This window comes from Falco punctatus, assembly GCF_963210335.1.
Source record: "Falco punctatus genome assembly, chromosome: 8".
NCBI lineage: Eukaryota > Metazoa > Chordata > Aves > Falconiformes > Falconidae > Falco > Falco punctatus.
In genome coordinates this window covers 43,720,094-43,737,075 of record NC_137588.1, presented here as the reverse complement: position 1 = coordinate 43,737,075, position 16,982 = coordinate 43,720,094, and the positions used below count along the sequence as shown (strand labels likewise).

Below are 16,982 nucleotides of genomic sequence, written 5' to 3'. Positions count from 1 at the left end.
GTGGAACTTTACAGCTCAGCTGAAAGCAATCACTGTAGTGGTGAGGATCATGGGTACAGAGAAAGCAAAGGATTTTGTCATGCATTTCTTAAGGAAGATGAGCAGCTAAAATCAACATCAAAACAAGAAAAGTACTCATGGGTTAATTGTTTTGGATATTTTCTCTGTGCTGTTCCTAGTTTGAGTCAGTACTCTGATTTAATACTTTCCCTATCCAGTATGTAAGCATGGCTTTGCTTTGTGTTAAGTCAGATAGTTTTAAGTCAAAGTAATTAAAATTACCTTGTTTAATAATTGGTTTCAACAAAATAGTTGAAAGCTTGGTTTTTTTTTTTTTAAAAAAGTTAGATTTAATCTTGGATTTTTTTTTGCTATTTAAAGACAGAAGGATATTGGTGCACTGACAGCTATTAAAACTCAGTATGGCCATCGCAATAAATCTTGATTTTCCTTTTTCCTGGTTAGGAATCTGCGGAATGTTTACATGTGTCTATCTTAGCAGTTCTGTAGTTCAGAACAATTCTTTCTAGATTCTCAGTTTATTTTGTTAATGGTGATTGTCATGACTAGTGGAGAATGTTCATGATTTCAATTCAGTTAGATTAGAAGAGAATAAAAATCGAGCATTTTAAAGTGTTGAGGCTTGATAGGTATATATGTGTGTGTATATATATTTACACGCACACACACACACACAAAAAAGTGCATTTACCAAGGCAAGTTTCATTGTTACAAATCAACCTTATTTTAAACTAAGTAGTATTGGTGAAGAGTAAACTGAACTCTGAACATAGCTACACTCGGTCCTCGGTGAGGACAGAAAAATATTTTTATCACATAGTTTCTATTCCTAGACCAGAAGAGAAACAATATTTTTCCTTTGAACTCCCAGTTACTTCGTAAAATTCATTAGTTAATCATTTACCTGGAATGGTTAAATAAATTACAATTATGAAAACACAGGTCTTTGATGTTGGAAGAGACTTCTGCTGTCGGTTTTAGGTTATGAGTCTTTAGCTGATGATACATCACCCATTTAGTCGTTTGATTTCTTTAAAATTTTTACTGGAAACATGCACTGTGTGAATATTTATTTTACAGGTTTTCATAATTTCATGCTCAGTTTTAAATGTTAGTAACTTCAATAATGTATTGTATTTGACTTAATATTTAAAAAAAATATTTCAAATGCAGCATCTTTATCCATCCTATTAATTTTTCTCCATCAAAGATTATGTATTTTCTTTTTCCTTGGAAGTGTCTTGACAGTAAAGACAGTGTGAACTTTACATGCATTTGTCAGCCACTACCGATTAAGTTTTACCTTAAGAACTTTCAAGTACTACTGTTTCAGAGTTAAAAAGCTAGCATATCACAGTACTTCTGAGTAATACCTTTTCCCCATTTTTTAAAATATTTTTCTATGCCAAGACCCTTCTCTTGGTTTTCTGCTAGTGTTGTAGCCATTAGAGTGTTGTATTTACCTTGTGCTTTAAAATGAACAAACTACTAAAGCTAAGTTGACATTCACTACTGAGATTTTTATGTGCTGAAATGAGTAACAAGTGGGGTTTTTCCTATGCCAGCGTATAAATCCCTTTTAAAAAAATTCTTTTTTCAAGATGCTTAATATCTTTATGAAAATCAGTCTAGAGTGATGTAGCAAGTGAGAAAGCTTCCTTGCATAATTTAGATCAGCTTCATCTTGAGTTCAGTATGTCTTTTCCTGCTTGATTTACAGTGAAAATCACGACTTACATAACTTGTAGTTACTCATCTCTTCCGTGGCACCTACTTTTGACCTGCTAAAAATAGCTTAGCAGATGTTTTAAGATCTCATAGAGTTCACCTGCCTGCATACTAAAAAAAATAAAATGTCAGCATTTTATTCCTCTGTCTTCTTATTTCTTTAGGAACAATATAAACAGACATTCCCAGCAGCACAGCTAAAGAAACAGGAATCATCTAAGAACCTGAAGAAGGTTATTGCAGCTTTGTCAAGCCCCAAATCAACATCTAGTTCACCAGCTCATCAAAAACTCACATCCTTGGAAAACAACCATTCTAATCCATTCCTGACAAATGCACTTTTAGGTAATCACCAACCCAATGGAGTTATTCAGAGCGTCATCCAGGAGGCTCCTCTTGCGCTTACTACGAAACTGAAATCCCAGACCAAGATCAATGAAAGTGTAGCCATTTCTAGTAGTGCCCCCTTTTCTTTGCCAGTAAACTTGAGTGCATGTGGGAAAAAAACAGCTGGTAACCGGACACCTGTTATGCCCTCTACCTCTCCTGTGTTACCTGGTTCAGGAAAGGATAAACCAGTCAGCAATAATGCAGTAAACGCAGTAAAAACACAACACCGCCTTCATTCTGCAAAACTGGTGGTGGAGCAGTTCAGAGGGGTAGACTCAGATGCCCCCAGCAGTAAGGACTCTGACGACTCAAATGATGATGACGACGATGATGAAGATGAAGATGAGGACGATGAAGATGATGATTCTGATGATAGCCAATCAGGTGGTTTAACCTTTTTAATAGGAAAAGCAGAACCTTTATTTTTTGAGTGTTGAAAACATGCATTTCCCACCATACGTTAAAATGGGGGTAGGAACTTTTGGGGTGGCATGGCCCAGAGCGTCCTGCAGACAGTAGGAAAGTAGCACGTCTCCCATTGTGTCATATCCAAAGTCATATTTTGGGTGTTCTGATCCTTGGTCATATGGCAGGTATATTTTCAGCTGTCCTGGTAAGATGGCTCCCCAGCCTTCAGGAAAGGCTGGCAGAGACCTACCTTCCAGGTCAGTTACCCAGCCTGCAGCTTGTGTACTGCTCACGTGACAGGGTGCCGGGGAAGGAGATGGAGAAAATAGGCTGGCTGATGGTTAATTATTCTGGCAGGCAGAGGCCATCTGCAGAACAGGCTGTCCAGCCTGAGCGGGACTAAACAAAGGCCTTCAAATTGTCGAGAGTGGCAAGAAAAGTACATTTCCAGGCTTCATGCAAGGAGCACAGTAGTCAATGAGCAAGATAAAAGTACCAGGACAGTTGTAAGGGCTGCAGTGTTCATGGATAGCATTCCGACTACTGTTTCAAAGGCTCTGAAGCAATACAGAAAGGCAAGGCCTGTTGTTAAAGTTGAGTGTATTCCTAGTAACTCTGTGCTCCCCTGTGTGCACGTATCCCTTGGGTCCAGCTTCACCTTCATCATTCTCTTTCCCCCTCATCGACACACCTTATACTAATCCTCTTTCTCTCCCTCACAGCTGCAGCCTGTCTTCAGCGCCTTATGCTGTCTGCCCTTTACTCTGTCTCTAACTCTTCCTTTGCCCAGGTTGCCATACTTCCAGTTCTGACACCTTTCAGCCTGTACCCAGATCCATCATTTGCTTCCTCTTCATGCTAGGCTTCACAAGCTGTAAAGAGCCTTTCCTGCAGTAGTGTTCAACCACTGCCTGGCTCACAGGGCACATGTCATAGCTGTAGCTTATTCTAGGGTAAACAAATCTCTTAAAATACTGCACCTTCTGTCTCTCATCTCCTCATGGAAAAGCAAAGAATTCCATCTGAAACAACAGTGCATTATCATGCAGAATTACTTTATGCTGTCATATAGTCATTTAAATTTTAGGTAGTTAATTATAACCTTCTATTTATACTCCAGAGATGTTATACAAAAAAAAAATAATTTGAAGTTAGGAAAGCTTCTTATTTAATAAGACAAAAGACTTTGCGGGTGTTAGAGCTTAAATGTATTTGCTGGTAGTTATAAAGTCATAATGTGCCTTTTGCCACACTTCTTTTTTTACACAGAGTCTGACAGCAATTCTGAGTCAGATACAGAAGGGTCTGAGGATGAAGATGATGAGGATGATAAAGACCAAGATGAATCAGATACAGACACTGAGGGAGACAAACCTCCACTGAAACGGCGTAAAACTTCATCCTCTGTGAAGAGCTCTTCCATTGGTCTTGCAGCTCATTCCACCCCACTTAATCTTCAAGTAGCAAAGACCCCAAGCTCTGCGCCAGCTGCCTTATGTCCTGAGTCCCAGCCCGCGGTTTTCCTTGGGACAGCACCATCTGCTCTTACACCAAGTACACACTGTGGTATCTGAATGTCTTTTATTAGAGTACAGTGTAACATCTAAGCAGCATGTGATGTAAAAGTAGTTATAAAATGGTTTAGACGCTGGTATGAAGTGGTATCTCAACCTAAACCCCCCCATTTTTATAGTGAGAACAGTCATTCACTGGAACCGCCTCCACAGGGATGTGGTAGAGTCCCCATCACTGGAGATCTGGAGGTTTTCAAGATGTGGTTGAACAGGGTGCTAGATAATCTCATGTAAGCTCCCTTTCCCGTGAAAGGCTAGGCCAGATGATCTCTTGGGATGCCTTCCAACCTGGGCTGTTCAGTGATTCTGTGAGCTTTTCACGAGTGTTTGCAACAGAAGTTAAAATCAGTCAGCAGAATTGCAAGTTCTCAAGACATGAGCGTTACATTTAGTCCAGGATGTTTTAGCTCATATTGTTACTTGAGAGAAGGTAGGATGAAATAGCCAGAGTTTATATTTATTACATTAAAAACACTTCATTGTTTAGTCTTTGTTATTTACCATTTTATTCTAAACGTTGTTATTATTTCTGATTTCTGAGCATCATAGCTTGCATTCTGAATCTTAAATTTCTGCCCCTTCCTCAATAAATTTAATAACTGTATTTAGTTAAAATCTAACTTTGTTATGCTTACAAAATTCTCAGTAGAATTTGTGGATTACTTGCAAGGAATTATTTTTAAAAGGTTCATGAAAAATACATTTAGTGTTTGCCTGATGTTATATAGTGTTTATAATCCCTCATTTGCTGGCTGATTTGTAAGATTTGAGTAATTACTACTGCTACAGAAAAGAATGCTTTTCTGAAAATCATACTTCTCAATTTGCATGGTAACAGTTAAATGAAATTGCATGTTTACTACATATAATTAGAAACTTGATACTTAATTAACATGCAAGTGAATAGATTTTAGATATATATTTTTTATATTTATGTCCAGTGGAATAGGAATTTCTTTCCATGTCATCAAGGGCATTAACCTCTGAGGCAGTGTAATGTGATCTACTTAATATTTTTCACAGAAACAGGCCTGTTAATCACACAGTTTGTAAAAGAGTTCCTATACATTAGGTGTAATCCAGATTGTTAAAATGTTGATATTTTTCCTCAGGAATCTGTGTTGATTTTAAGGTATTTTGAAAAGGCTGATAGTGGATTTTTGTCTGTTTATATAGGTGGGAGGTAGAATAAACTAATTTTGAGTCCATGATTTAGATGTAGGACTTCTTCAGTTACCATAATACAATTAAAGTATTTTTGTGTCCATTTTAGCTAAAGCTAGTCCCTCCCTGAAGAGGTCTTGTGTCTCTTCTTAGTACCTGTTTGTCACTGCACAAGTCATCTTTTCAATTCATTGTATTTGGACAAGCAATCTCCCTCCCTCCACTGTGACTATTAAAAGTAAGATAACAGTCATGGTAGTTTAAGAGTGCAGACATGTCCAAGAAGCTTGCCATTCAAGCGTGGGCAATTCTGCAGTGCTTTCTGGAGGGAACTCTAGGCAGTTGCTTCCAGATCATGCAGGCATCTCAGCTGGAAACCTGTGCCATTGCGCCATTGGCCCAGTATGATACTCCTTTGGACTGTAAGAGATTGGAGCAAGCTTTGAGCAGACGATGCTCTCTCATGTCCATTTCCACAGGGAAGGAGATATGTCACATTGTTTATACAAGGTCCAAACTACCTTTCTTGAGAAACCTATCTTCCAAAAGCTTGTCTATGTACACAGCTCCTGTCCTGCAGCATGCTCAGAGGGGCCTGAGAAAAGTATCAGCCTTTGGCACTCTAAACCCTGTGTTTGGCAGTTGCCTCTATCATATTATCGATTCAGTCTCATGACTAGCACCAAACACAACATCTGTTTGAACTTTGAAAAGCTGGAATAATCCTGAAAATTTTCTGCATTTGGCAGTTGACTGCAGTCTACATGCAGTGTTCTTTGAAGGCTGAGCCTGTTATACTGTATGGATTTTTAAAGTAAAGAGTGTTTTCATTTTCTTCTTCTGTACTGAAAAAAATTAAATATGGTCTACAATAGAAAAACAGGTGTGCAAGGAATTATTTTAGCAATATCTGAGAGCCAAACAAGGCAAACAGTTCAGTATTGCATAATTAGGTTTTCTTCTGTTTACAATTTTAGAAGATGATGTTAAAGGAAGCTTAGAGGAAAATGTTTTTCAGGGGGATAATAGTTACATTAATTTTCTTGGTAGTTGAGGTGTGTAATGGTTAGAGTGTAGAAATGAATTATCTTTTGGTTTAGGGATGTAGGAATAAAAAGTATATTTTAGGAACATGTTTTCGTTTTGCAAATTCTCTTAGGTGTTAATCAGAAATTTTGTTTTAGGTATTTCAAAAAGACGACGAGTAACAGATGAACGGGAGTTGCGTGTTCCTCTTGAATATGGGTAGGTTGTGTATATACTTGCTATTCCTTCAAGGGAAATAATATTTCAAAAGTCAGTTTGTAGAGAAATGACTGTTGAAAAGAATTTGAGGCTGAATACTGAGGAAAGGGATCGAACAATTCAGATTTCCAGCTGAGAGTGACTGTGGAGCTCTTTAAAAGTGTTAGCATACTTCATAGGTTAATTTTTGTGCATTAGATTTGCTCTTTTACAACCATGACCTTTCTCTTAGCAGTTTTGCCGCTGGAAATTAATCCTGATGGTTAGATCTGAGCCAGTATAGACTCCAAATAACTCCATGAAATGTAGTTCTAAGCCATTTTAAATCTGGTAATATCTGAAGTAACTTGATTCCAGTAAATCCTTATATAGTCAGTTTGGACAATAACAATTTTAACAACAATCTAATAACAATTTTGGATAATAACCGTTTCTGGGTTTGCCTATCTGATTTATGATACTCTTGTCACATTTTAGTTCTGTGCCTTTTTCCTTTTATGTAAAAATCTTAAATTTACATTACTTTTTAAAAAGTGTATTATTGTGTGCAACTATTTCATGTTACTCTAGTTGGCAAAGAGAAACCCGAATAAGAAACTTCGGTGGTCGTCTTCAAGGAGAAGTGGCATATTTTGCACCTTGTGGAAAGAAGCTGAGACAGTATCCTGAAGTAGTAAAGGTACATTAATTTTTTTTAACTTCTGTGTTCTAATGCTACTAAGCATGCTTACAATTAAGAAATGCCATTTTTTTCCCTCCAATAAAGATACTTATTTCAAAACATCCTGTGATATGAGGCATAATGTATCTCAGCCTGTTGCTGATTTGATCTCCTATAAATGCATATCCCTTTGATAGAATATGCAAAACATTACACTCACTAAGTTAGCTGTACATCAAAGCTGAGTTGTAATTGTTTACAAGCTGAAGTGGAAAAATATGTGATTTTTTCAGTATCTCAGCAGAAATGGAATAATGGATATCTCAAGGGACAATTTCAGCTTCAGTGCAAAAATAGGAGTGGGTGACTTCTATGAAGCCAGAGATGGACCGCAGGTATCCACTTTTTAAAAAGTAAAGTCTTTGATCCAAGGAACCTTAACTTAAATTTAGTTGAAGTAATTTTTGCTACAACCGGAAGCATTGCCTGTTCTTAGCTAACTCTTTCTAAAAATTGTGCGTATTTCTTAATAGTAGTTATATTGAGATGCTGAGAGCTTGATCCTGGGCAGTGCTGAAAACTGCTCCTCTCAGTGATTTTTATTAGGAGGTTGCAGGAGCTCAGCATGCTTTATGATCAGCTCTAAACTTGGATTTGTCTAGTACGAAAGAACTCTGAGCTACATGTTTTATCTTAGTCAGTATTTAGATATTTCTGACTAGAACTCTTATTTCTTCCTTTATAAACATAATTTTGATAGTAGTTTGTGTATGCGTTAAATCACACTCTTTTCATGTATTCACCTGCATTATATATATACACACACACAAAATCCGTGTTTATATAGAAGTGATTTCTGTATCCAGAATACAGTCTTAAGCTTCCTAAAGCATGAGATTTTTATGGGAAGAAAAGCTGATTTATACTAGTTATGCTTTACAGTGGTAGAACTGTTAGACTTTGTGAGGATAAACCACACAAGGATAAGTATAAAATTAGAATTTTAAGGAAATGAATATTATGTTTGTGCCATACTTTGTAACTGTATCCTGGTCACGTTGCCACTTCTTCAGGATGTGCATGAAAATTTTTGGACTTCTGTAATTGAATATGTTTGCTTCTTTAAAAGATAAGTATACTGAATATGCTACTACAGGAAGGTGGACAGACATCAGGCTCTTGGCAGTCTTAAATTCAGGCTCTAGTTAAGTCTTATGTCCATGTGATACCCTGTAGAAATACTTAACATTTACATAGTATAAATCTGAAAGCAATGAAGACTGAGTTCATAGTAAGCAGCTGCTTCTAGGTGGTGCTTCCTGATTCCTGGCTTTCAGGGTAAAGCATCGCTAAATCCTCTTCATGTTTGGCCTTCATAAATCAACAATTACAAGTTCACATAGTTGTGAACTTCATTATGTGCCTGAATGGCTTGATTGAAATAATTCCTTACGCTGTGCGCACAATAATGTCAGGGTATCTGCTATCTTTTTGCTCTGTCACCTTTTTTTTGCCTGTGCCCGTCTATTCTATTCCTTCATTAGTCTTGTCCCCTTTTCTAGTTATCTCTTTCTCCTCTTTCATTCATGAGGTGTTTTGCAGCTTTTGCCCTTTTTTGATACTGAACACTTGAGAATGAAGGCATTGAGAGGGGTGGGTTTCTGTAGGCACAGCTGGCAATAAGAACATGAAGTTGATGTACGCAGTCTTGCTGTAGTTTCCGCTTGTATAGTTTACGGTAGGTTCCACTGAGGCTTGGTTAGACAAGGGAAAAGTTTTTGGTGGGGCAGGCAGGGGGAAGGGGGCAAAGGCAGCTGCTTCAGGTGTGCTAAAACATTTACATTTTGTGTGTGAAAATTTCAATGAGATTTTAATTTAAACAGTGGAGCTACACTCAGGCTGATAACATGTACTTAGTAGAACAATATGTGATACTGGTACTTCATGAAGAGAATTTGCACCCTTTTTACTGAATTTTTTTTAATTGTCCAGCTTCAAAACAGTATGCTATAAACATATCGTCATGGATGTTTGGAGATAATGCCAGGAATTTTATTACTGGTTTTCCTGTAATTTGAATTATTCTGTGTAGCCTTTCATGGTTACTCTTTCCTTTCTTTGTTACATATTTCTGTCATCTTTTGAGACATGCAACATGCATACACAGTGATTGGGTAAGTTTCGCAAAGTTCAAAGGTGGAACAAGATGTAAAGAAAATTACCTAAGGGCTAAACCAGTTACATTGAAGAATTACCTATAGCAAGCCAAAAATACATTTGGGTCTGGTAGCACCTGTGTTTCTGTCTCCGGGTACAGTCAGGTATGGCAGATTATTGAAAGCAGTGATTAACTGCTTTAAAGAAGTATATCTGGCACAAGTGAACCACGGAAGGCAGGGTGAGGAGAATGAAGTTTGGCAAATGTGGAAATTCAGTGACAGGACCTGGAGCCTTTAAACTGCTGTGGTTTAGAAACACTAGTGTGAATGTTATTTGGGGTTATGGAGAGGGTATGGGTCCTTGTGAGTTCAAGTAATCTAGGTAGGAATACTGCAGCAAGTAGTAGGTAGAAGAGAGTGTTGTGGAGTGATACTGTGCTGTGCCCTAAGATTGTGTCTTGCTGGCTTTGATTAATACATAACAGCAAGAGTATCAATCACAGAACCGCTGAGGTTGGAAGGGATCTCTGGAGGTCACCTTGCCCAGGCTTCTGCTCCAGAAGGGTCATCTGCAGCCGGTCACCCAGGATCGTGTCCAGACAGCTGTCGAAAACCCCTAAGGTGGGAGACTCCACAGCCTCCCTGGGCCACCTGTGTCACTGCTCAGTCACCCTCACGGCAGCGACAGAGTTCCCCATGTTAGGGGGAACCTCCTGTGTTCTGGTTTGTGCCCACTGGCACTGGTCCTGTCACCGGGCACCTCTGAGCAGAGCCTGGCTCCATCCTCTCCACTCTTTGCACCCTCCCTCCCGGTGTTTACACCCATGGGTGAGATCCCCCGAGCCTCCCCTCCCTCAGGCTGAGCACTCCCAGTGCTCTCTGCCTTTCCTTTGCAGGGTCATTATGTAGTTAAAAGAGAACTTGACTCTTCATGCAGTTCCAGTGAGATCTATTTTAGTTGAAGATGAAGTATCAACAAGGGCAAAATACAGACTTTTTAACCTGGATATAGCTCTCTGGGAGTAATCGTTAAGTCATGTTAAACATGGCCTGAATTTTTTTTTTCCCAGTAAGATTTTGTATGAAGCTATGAAAATAACTTTTTTTTTTCCCCAATGAGTCTGAATACTTGCCTGGGAAGGGAGGAAAGTGCTTAAACTACTTTTCTCCATCAATTTAGTGTGAATAACTTCTGATGTAAATTAGTCTTTCTCAGAGTGTCCAAATACAGTGCTACCTCAGAACATACACACAGAGCATCTTTATAAGTCATGAAGTCTACTTTTTAAGCCAATTCTTAAGCTTACTGTTGTGTACTTAAGAGACTTACTCTGTGAGAAAGAAGTCTAAAATGTTCATTACAGACGCAATAGTAATACTATACAGAACAGCCAACTATAAAATCAGCTGTTACATGTGTTTGTAATATAGTAGTAATCATTTGCTTCCTTTTCTAGAAACTGTTTGTCCTATTCTGAATTCTGGAATTCACTTTAGAAAGCTTCTATTAACTTTTTCTCACAAATCTACACTGAAATGAATGAGCATGTCTGCTTCTTGCAAAGTACCTGTGGTTTTCTTCATCGGTTTGGATAATAACGGGCATTGAACTTGGTTCTGCTTCAGTGCATAGCTACCTGGTGTGTCTTTGGCAAATGTCCTGATTATAGTACAGTATTGCAATAGATGGTAGATGCCTGAAGGTGAGAAATTTAATTAAGTTTTTATTTTGATTAGTTTAAACAATAAACCACAACATTTCAAAACGTTATCACATTTTTTCGTCTAATGTTCGTGTGGTGAAGCTTAGATTTTATGGGAGCCCCTGATTCTCCTGTATTGGGGCACAATACCCATATTTTTATCTTTGGAATATTGGAAATCCACAGAATATTAGATTGTGCATTACTTTAGCAGAAATATATTTTGGGTCAGATTTTAAGATATCTGAACACAAAATACAGATGTTAATTAACTCTTGCTTAACCCTTAACGGTTCTGTTCTGGACAAGTTTTGTCTTGTTCTCTCTATAAACTTGTGGAAACTTGTTGGATCCACAGTGTCCTTTGGCAGAATATTAGACAGTCTTCTCTCCATTCCTTGAAACACCATCTTCCTTCTGCTTATTGGACTTGCTACTAGCTTCATTTGATGGCCTCTGGTTTCTCTTTTGGGAAGCGTTAGGAAAATGTAATATACACCCATGGTCTCTTGTAACCCTCTTTCTCTTCGGTGTATTTGTTGTCTGTAGTAACATTGACCATAGAAAATGCGAGAGCAATCTCCGTATCTCCATTGCAGTACCTAAGGTACTTCTTGAGCTATATATAGCTGCTTCTCCTCCCTTTCTTTGAATTCTGTTCCACCCCCCACAACCCCCTGGCGCTTGTGGTTTATGGAGTAAGATTTCCTAGGTTGGAGGTTGGTGTAGATGATAAGTACAGTATTAAATCTAGCTTAACATTGCACAACAAACTGCACCTGTGATAAATGGTAAATCAGGAACTAGACAGCGAAATGAATGTGTATGCCTAAGTAGTACTCTTAAAGGTAGAAACTGAATTAACTTCTGTTTAAGTGGTAGAGGTAACTATTTTGGATTAAAAAGTCCACAGTGATGATGCATTGTACGTATAATGATACGGCTGTGATTCTGAACAGCTTGGTTTTAGGAACATATCTAATAACAAAGCCCTGTGGAATGTCTGCAAACTTGAGTGTGAGATGTACTCTTGGGATAGTCTTACATGGGAGTGGTTCAAAGTTCAAAAAAGGTATCTTTGCAGATATTGATAGCTTCCTTGGAATCTGAGTGTTTCATTAGCAAAATGCCATTTCTTTTGTCAAATCCTATATTAAGCATTTGTAATTATGAAGAATGAGCAGAAGAAATTAAAAGATAAATTGTCAGAATAAGCAAATAAAAATGTATGTTATGATACAGCAAATTTGATTTCAGTATTTATGTACATGTAAATGTGAAAACTTTGGTAACATGTATGTGTTTTTTCTGAACAGGTATTTGATTACTGTGTCTTATAAGTTACCAACTTTTATTCTTGCTTTAGTAGTCATTTTCAAAGTCTTTTACAAGCCTTTTTAAGACAAATTATGGAGTAAGTAATTTCTGAAGGGGATAGCTAGCATACACTTTCCCCACGCATTTTTCAAAAACTTGGGAAAGTGGTAAAAGATGTTACAATTTTGAAATACTCATGTTCCATCAAACAGGATCAGGTAGACCGTGTTCCTGTTCTGCTCAGTAGATGCAATAAACCACTTTTTATCAGTTACAGAAAAGCTGTTTCTCTGTGAGGACTAACTTGGGTATTGGTATTTACAAATTACTTCAATATTTGTTTTTGAGATTCCACATAAAAACAGTAGTGATAGTGAAAAAGAAAGGGTTGAATGTATTGCTGCATACTTTGTTTAGTTAGAGAATATAGTTAACGTAACTTTTAGGTCAGATAGATGGATTCTTAAAGTTTATAAACTTTGATTACTTCAAGTTGGTACAAAAATTAATTATCTTGCAGTGGGTGAGGGGAGAACTAAATTGTCCTAAATAAAACTTTAAAATGAGTCTGTGTTTTTCCAACTCAGTTGAGATCTAGAACACCTCAGAAAGCACTATGTGAAAATGCACTACTGCATTTGCTTGTTATGGGTATCAAAATTTCTGTAAACACTAACAGTTGAAAACAGTGACTCATAGTTTGACACATTTTTTCATTCATGTGGAGCAGTGCATTATGTGAAAGCAGAGTAGTTATGAGTTTACATAATAAGGAAGAATCTGTTTCACCTTTTAAAAAGGGTTGAGCAATTTGATTTGGTCAGAAATACTTAAACGTAACAACACAGTAGTGATACACCTGCTAGGTAGTAACTGTGAATGTCACTGAATAGCCTTCAAAATCTTGTGTAGTAGTACTATTTGCAAAAGTTCGTAGTCATAAGCTAATACTATATAGCTTCTGTGTATCCTGAAAACATTGTACTACCCAAATAGTACATCACAGCTCTCACATATTTTATATGTGTTTCTTATTTGGAAAGGAAATCTCTTGATGTTCATGTTCTCAAGTGTCTTAGCTTTATTTTTCCTTTTTTTAATCTGTGTTTATAATACCTGTCTGTGAAATGTGTCAATTAAAAGGGTGTGCAGTGGTGTCTTCTGAAGGAAGAGGAAGTCATTCCCCGTATCAGAGCTATGGAAGGGCGTAGAGGGCGACCACCAAATCCAGACAGACAGCACTCTAGAGAGGAGTCAAGAATGAGACGACGCAAAGGCCGACCTCCGAATGTTGGTAGCACTGAATTTCTAGACAACACCAATGCAAAGCTTTTAAGAAAGCTCCAGGCTCAAGGTAAGAAGTATGTTACTGTTTTCACGAACAGAGGGTATCTGTATATAGAGTTAATATTTCTTCTAAAGAGGAGTGATGTGTTTCACTGGGTTGTCAGCATACAACATTTTGTTTTGGAGATTTGTCACAGGCTTTTATTGAAGCCTCTTTCAAGATCAGTAAATTTATATATGAATCAAAGGAAGAAGTGTGTGTGTAAATGTGTGTCTGAGAGCTTACTCTATAGTTATTTCATTTAGATGTATAAAATTTTAAAAAGCAGACACCCAATAACCTGCTTACCACTGATGTATTTTTTAAATTAGCAAAAGTCAGCAGGTTTTTGTTTCCTCCCTGGAAGTTAGCATTTCTGTGAAGCTTTTGGCTGTTCCAGGGAAAATGCTTTTCTTGTGAAATCCCTGATGGTGACAAGATTTAAATTCCTGTAAGACTGAATAGGTTCCTGTAATAAGTAGTACCAATGTGAACAAAAGAACTTTCATGATATCAGGTACTACTGTATATTAAAAGCATGAGGGCCTGGTTTTAATTAAACATCAGGTACACAACTTTTGAATTCCAGTTCTTTAGTCCATAACTGTATCATATTTTCTGATTGCATCTAATAAAATATGAAGAATTCTTACAGCCCAGGCAGGAGTCAAGATGTTTCTTTTAACTTAAGACTTAACTGTTCTTTCATGTACTGACCGTGGGCATGTTTGGGTAGCTATCTTGTGTTTTGCATAAAGTCCTTGCTAACAGTATGTGTGCATTTAATATTTGCCTTGGTGTGATTCTTTGCATCTTTTTCCCTTGTTACCTGAAAAGCGTGCTCTTCTGTACAAATGTATTTAAGGCATGCAGTGATAATTCTTTGAGCACAGGGACAGAGAGAACACAATTTGAGAAATACCTTAGGACATGGTATGTCTTACAGTGTTACACAGCTATTTTACTTGTGTAAAAAGTCGCCACCCCCTTTTGTTCAGTCTGAGAATTGGGAAACTCAACTGCTGAAGCATCATAGCATTTGTGGAGAGGCTGTGTATTTATTGTTGAGACATGGTAACTGATTCCAGAAGTCTTTTCTTGTCGGTGAGAAAAGATAAGCCCTAGTCATTAAGCCATTTTGCTGCACTTTGTATCTTTCCTTTCCCTGTATCAGTCTCTGTAAAGGGTAGGCATTAAGGGAGCACTCTCCCATGTGTATTTTCCCACCACACACTGTAGCATTTAATAGAATTAACAAACACTTATGGTCTGTATAAACAAGAAGATTCAGAATGTATAATATTTGGAGTTACGTGTGTTCGTATCTACCTAAGGTACTTTTGCTGCTTTTTTCCCCTCATGAGAACATAAGAAATGTCTCAGTGGCTCAGCCTGGGTGTTTACCGGGTGCAGAGCTCTTCCTCCAGTAGTGGCTATAGGAGATGCTGCTTGGAGAAAGCAGTTGAACCTGATGGCTTCTTGGTCCTTTTATGTCCTCATACATGCACCATGGCATCCTGAGGTGCTTTATGAGTGATGTCACAGAGCACGTTTTCTTCCTGCATTTATTTTCTGCTTATGAAACTGTTGCCCATGAATTAGCCTGTTCTTTGGTTTTTAACCTCATGACAATGTTTGCTCTGCCAGCCTTCTATGGCAACAAGCTCCAGAAGTCTGCTAACTACTGGACTATTTTAATTTTTAAAAAATGATCTTCTGTTGCTGTCAGTGGGTGTTCCCTAGTTCCATTATGATGGGCTTTGGGGAATAACAGTTCTCCAGTGTATGTTGTCCACCACCTTGATTGTCATGGTTTAAGCCCATCTGGCAACTAAGCACCATGCAGCCACTCCCTCAGTTCCCCACCCCACCCCTAGCGGGATGGGGAGGAGAACTGGGGGAAAAAAAAAGGTAAAACTTGTGGGTTGATGGAAGAACAATTTAATAATTGAAATACAATAACGATGAAATATTATAACTGTAATGAAAAAGAGAGAGAAAGAGAGAAGAATAAAACCCAAGTGATAAACAGTAGAGTTCACCCCCTGCTGATGCCCAGCAAGTCCCCAAGCAATGATTGACCCCTCCTGGCCAGCTTCCCCCAGATGTCACTGAGCGACATTCTATGATGCGGAAGGCCCCTTGGGCTAGTTGGAGTCAGCTGTTCTGGCTGTGTCCCCTCCCAGCTTCCTCCTGTTCACCTGCTTGCTGACAGGGCATGGGAAACTGGAGAAGTCCTTGATTTAGAGGAAGCAGAACATAGGTACAACCAAAACATCCATGTGTTCTCACCGTTACTTTCATACTAAATCCAAAACATAGCAGTGCACCAGCTACTAAGAAGAAAATTAACTGTATTGCAGCTGAAACCAGGGTATTGATGATTTTGCAGACCTTGATCCTCTCTGTCCGTAGTCTTTTACTCTTCGAACTGCAGAGCCCAAGTATTTTCAGTCTTTTCTCAGACGGTAGTTGTTCAATCCCTTTGATTCTGTGTCATCTAATTCCAGACTTTCTTTTCTAGATGTATTACCTTACGTTTATCTGTGATGAAGCTGTTCTGCTACCTTTGCCCACTGTTTTGCTGGGCTCTTCCAGAGTTCCTTGTCAGCACAGCCCTGGAATTTCCAGAATGCTAAATAGCATGTTCACATTTTGGGATTTAACTTTGCAGTCCCCTTTACAGGTTTCATTGATGAAAAAAAAATATTAAATAAAGCTGGTTCTAATATTGATTTGAGAAGAAACTCTCTAGTAAGTTCTTTTGTCACAAAAGGTGGCTGCTGATCTCTGCCCTTTGCTTACTATCATTTAAAGAGTTTTCAGTCTGTGAAGCTTTCCTTTAGTGACATAACAGCTTAGTTTTATTAATAATGTTTGACTTAGAACCTAGTCAGAAACCTTCTGAAATTTCCAATATGTTATGCCCATTAGCTTCGCTTTATCTACTTGCTAATGGCACACTTCCCTTTCTAAAAGCCATGCTGACTGCCTGAAATGATGGTATTGTATAATGTACTCAGTATATATAAGACATAACATGCAGTAAGACTCCGACACCTCAAAAGGAAAGAAAAATCAGGCTAATTGGTCTGCTCTTTCCAAGGCTTTTGCTAGAGCCCCCCCTCCTTTTTTGTTGTTGACAAGTTGTTGACCAATCCTGTGATACAGTGACTGTTGTTAATAATATTGGTAAACACTAAGACCAAAGACCAATGTCTCTGTGTCTTCATGTTAGTGTTCCTTCAGATTTCTCAGCTTACTTAGCCGCATCCTGGTGATCTG

The 16,982-nt window shown here is 38.1% G+C and overlaps 1 protein-coding gene across 19 annotated transcripts in view; it reads left to right on the top strand.

The window, feature by feature from the left end:
• Positions 1–16,982, top strand: part of BAZ2B (bromodomain adjacent to zinc finger domain 2B) — a 157,869-nt gene that overhangs the window by 95,991 nt on the left and 44,896 nt on the right. For 12 of the 19 annotated variants that reach the window (XM_080398660.1, XM_080398650.1, XM_080398649.1 and 9 more), the window contains 6 exons: positions 1,914–2,523; positions 3,817–4,113; positions 6,470–6,530; positions 7,101–7,209; positions 7,485–7,586; positions 13,514–13,724. In XM_080398660.1, the coding sequence (XP_080254786.1) occupies positions 1,914–2,523; positions 3,817–4,113; positions 6,470–6,530; positions 7,101–7,209; positions 7,485–7,586; positions 13,514–13,724 (1,390 nt within the window). The remainder of the gene's footprint in view (positions 1–1,913; positions 2,524–3,816; positions 4,114–6,469; positions 6,531–7,100; positions 7,210–7,484; positions 7,587–13,513; positions 13,725–16,982) is intronic. The other 7 variants (XM_080398652.1, XM_080398648.1, XM_080398646.1 and 4 more) reach the window with 3 other exon arrangements.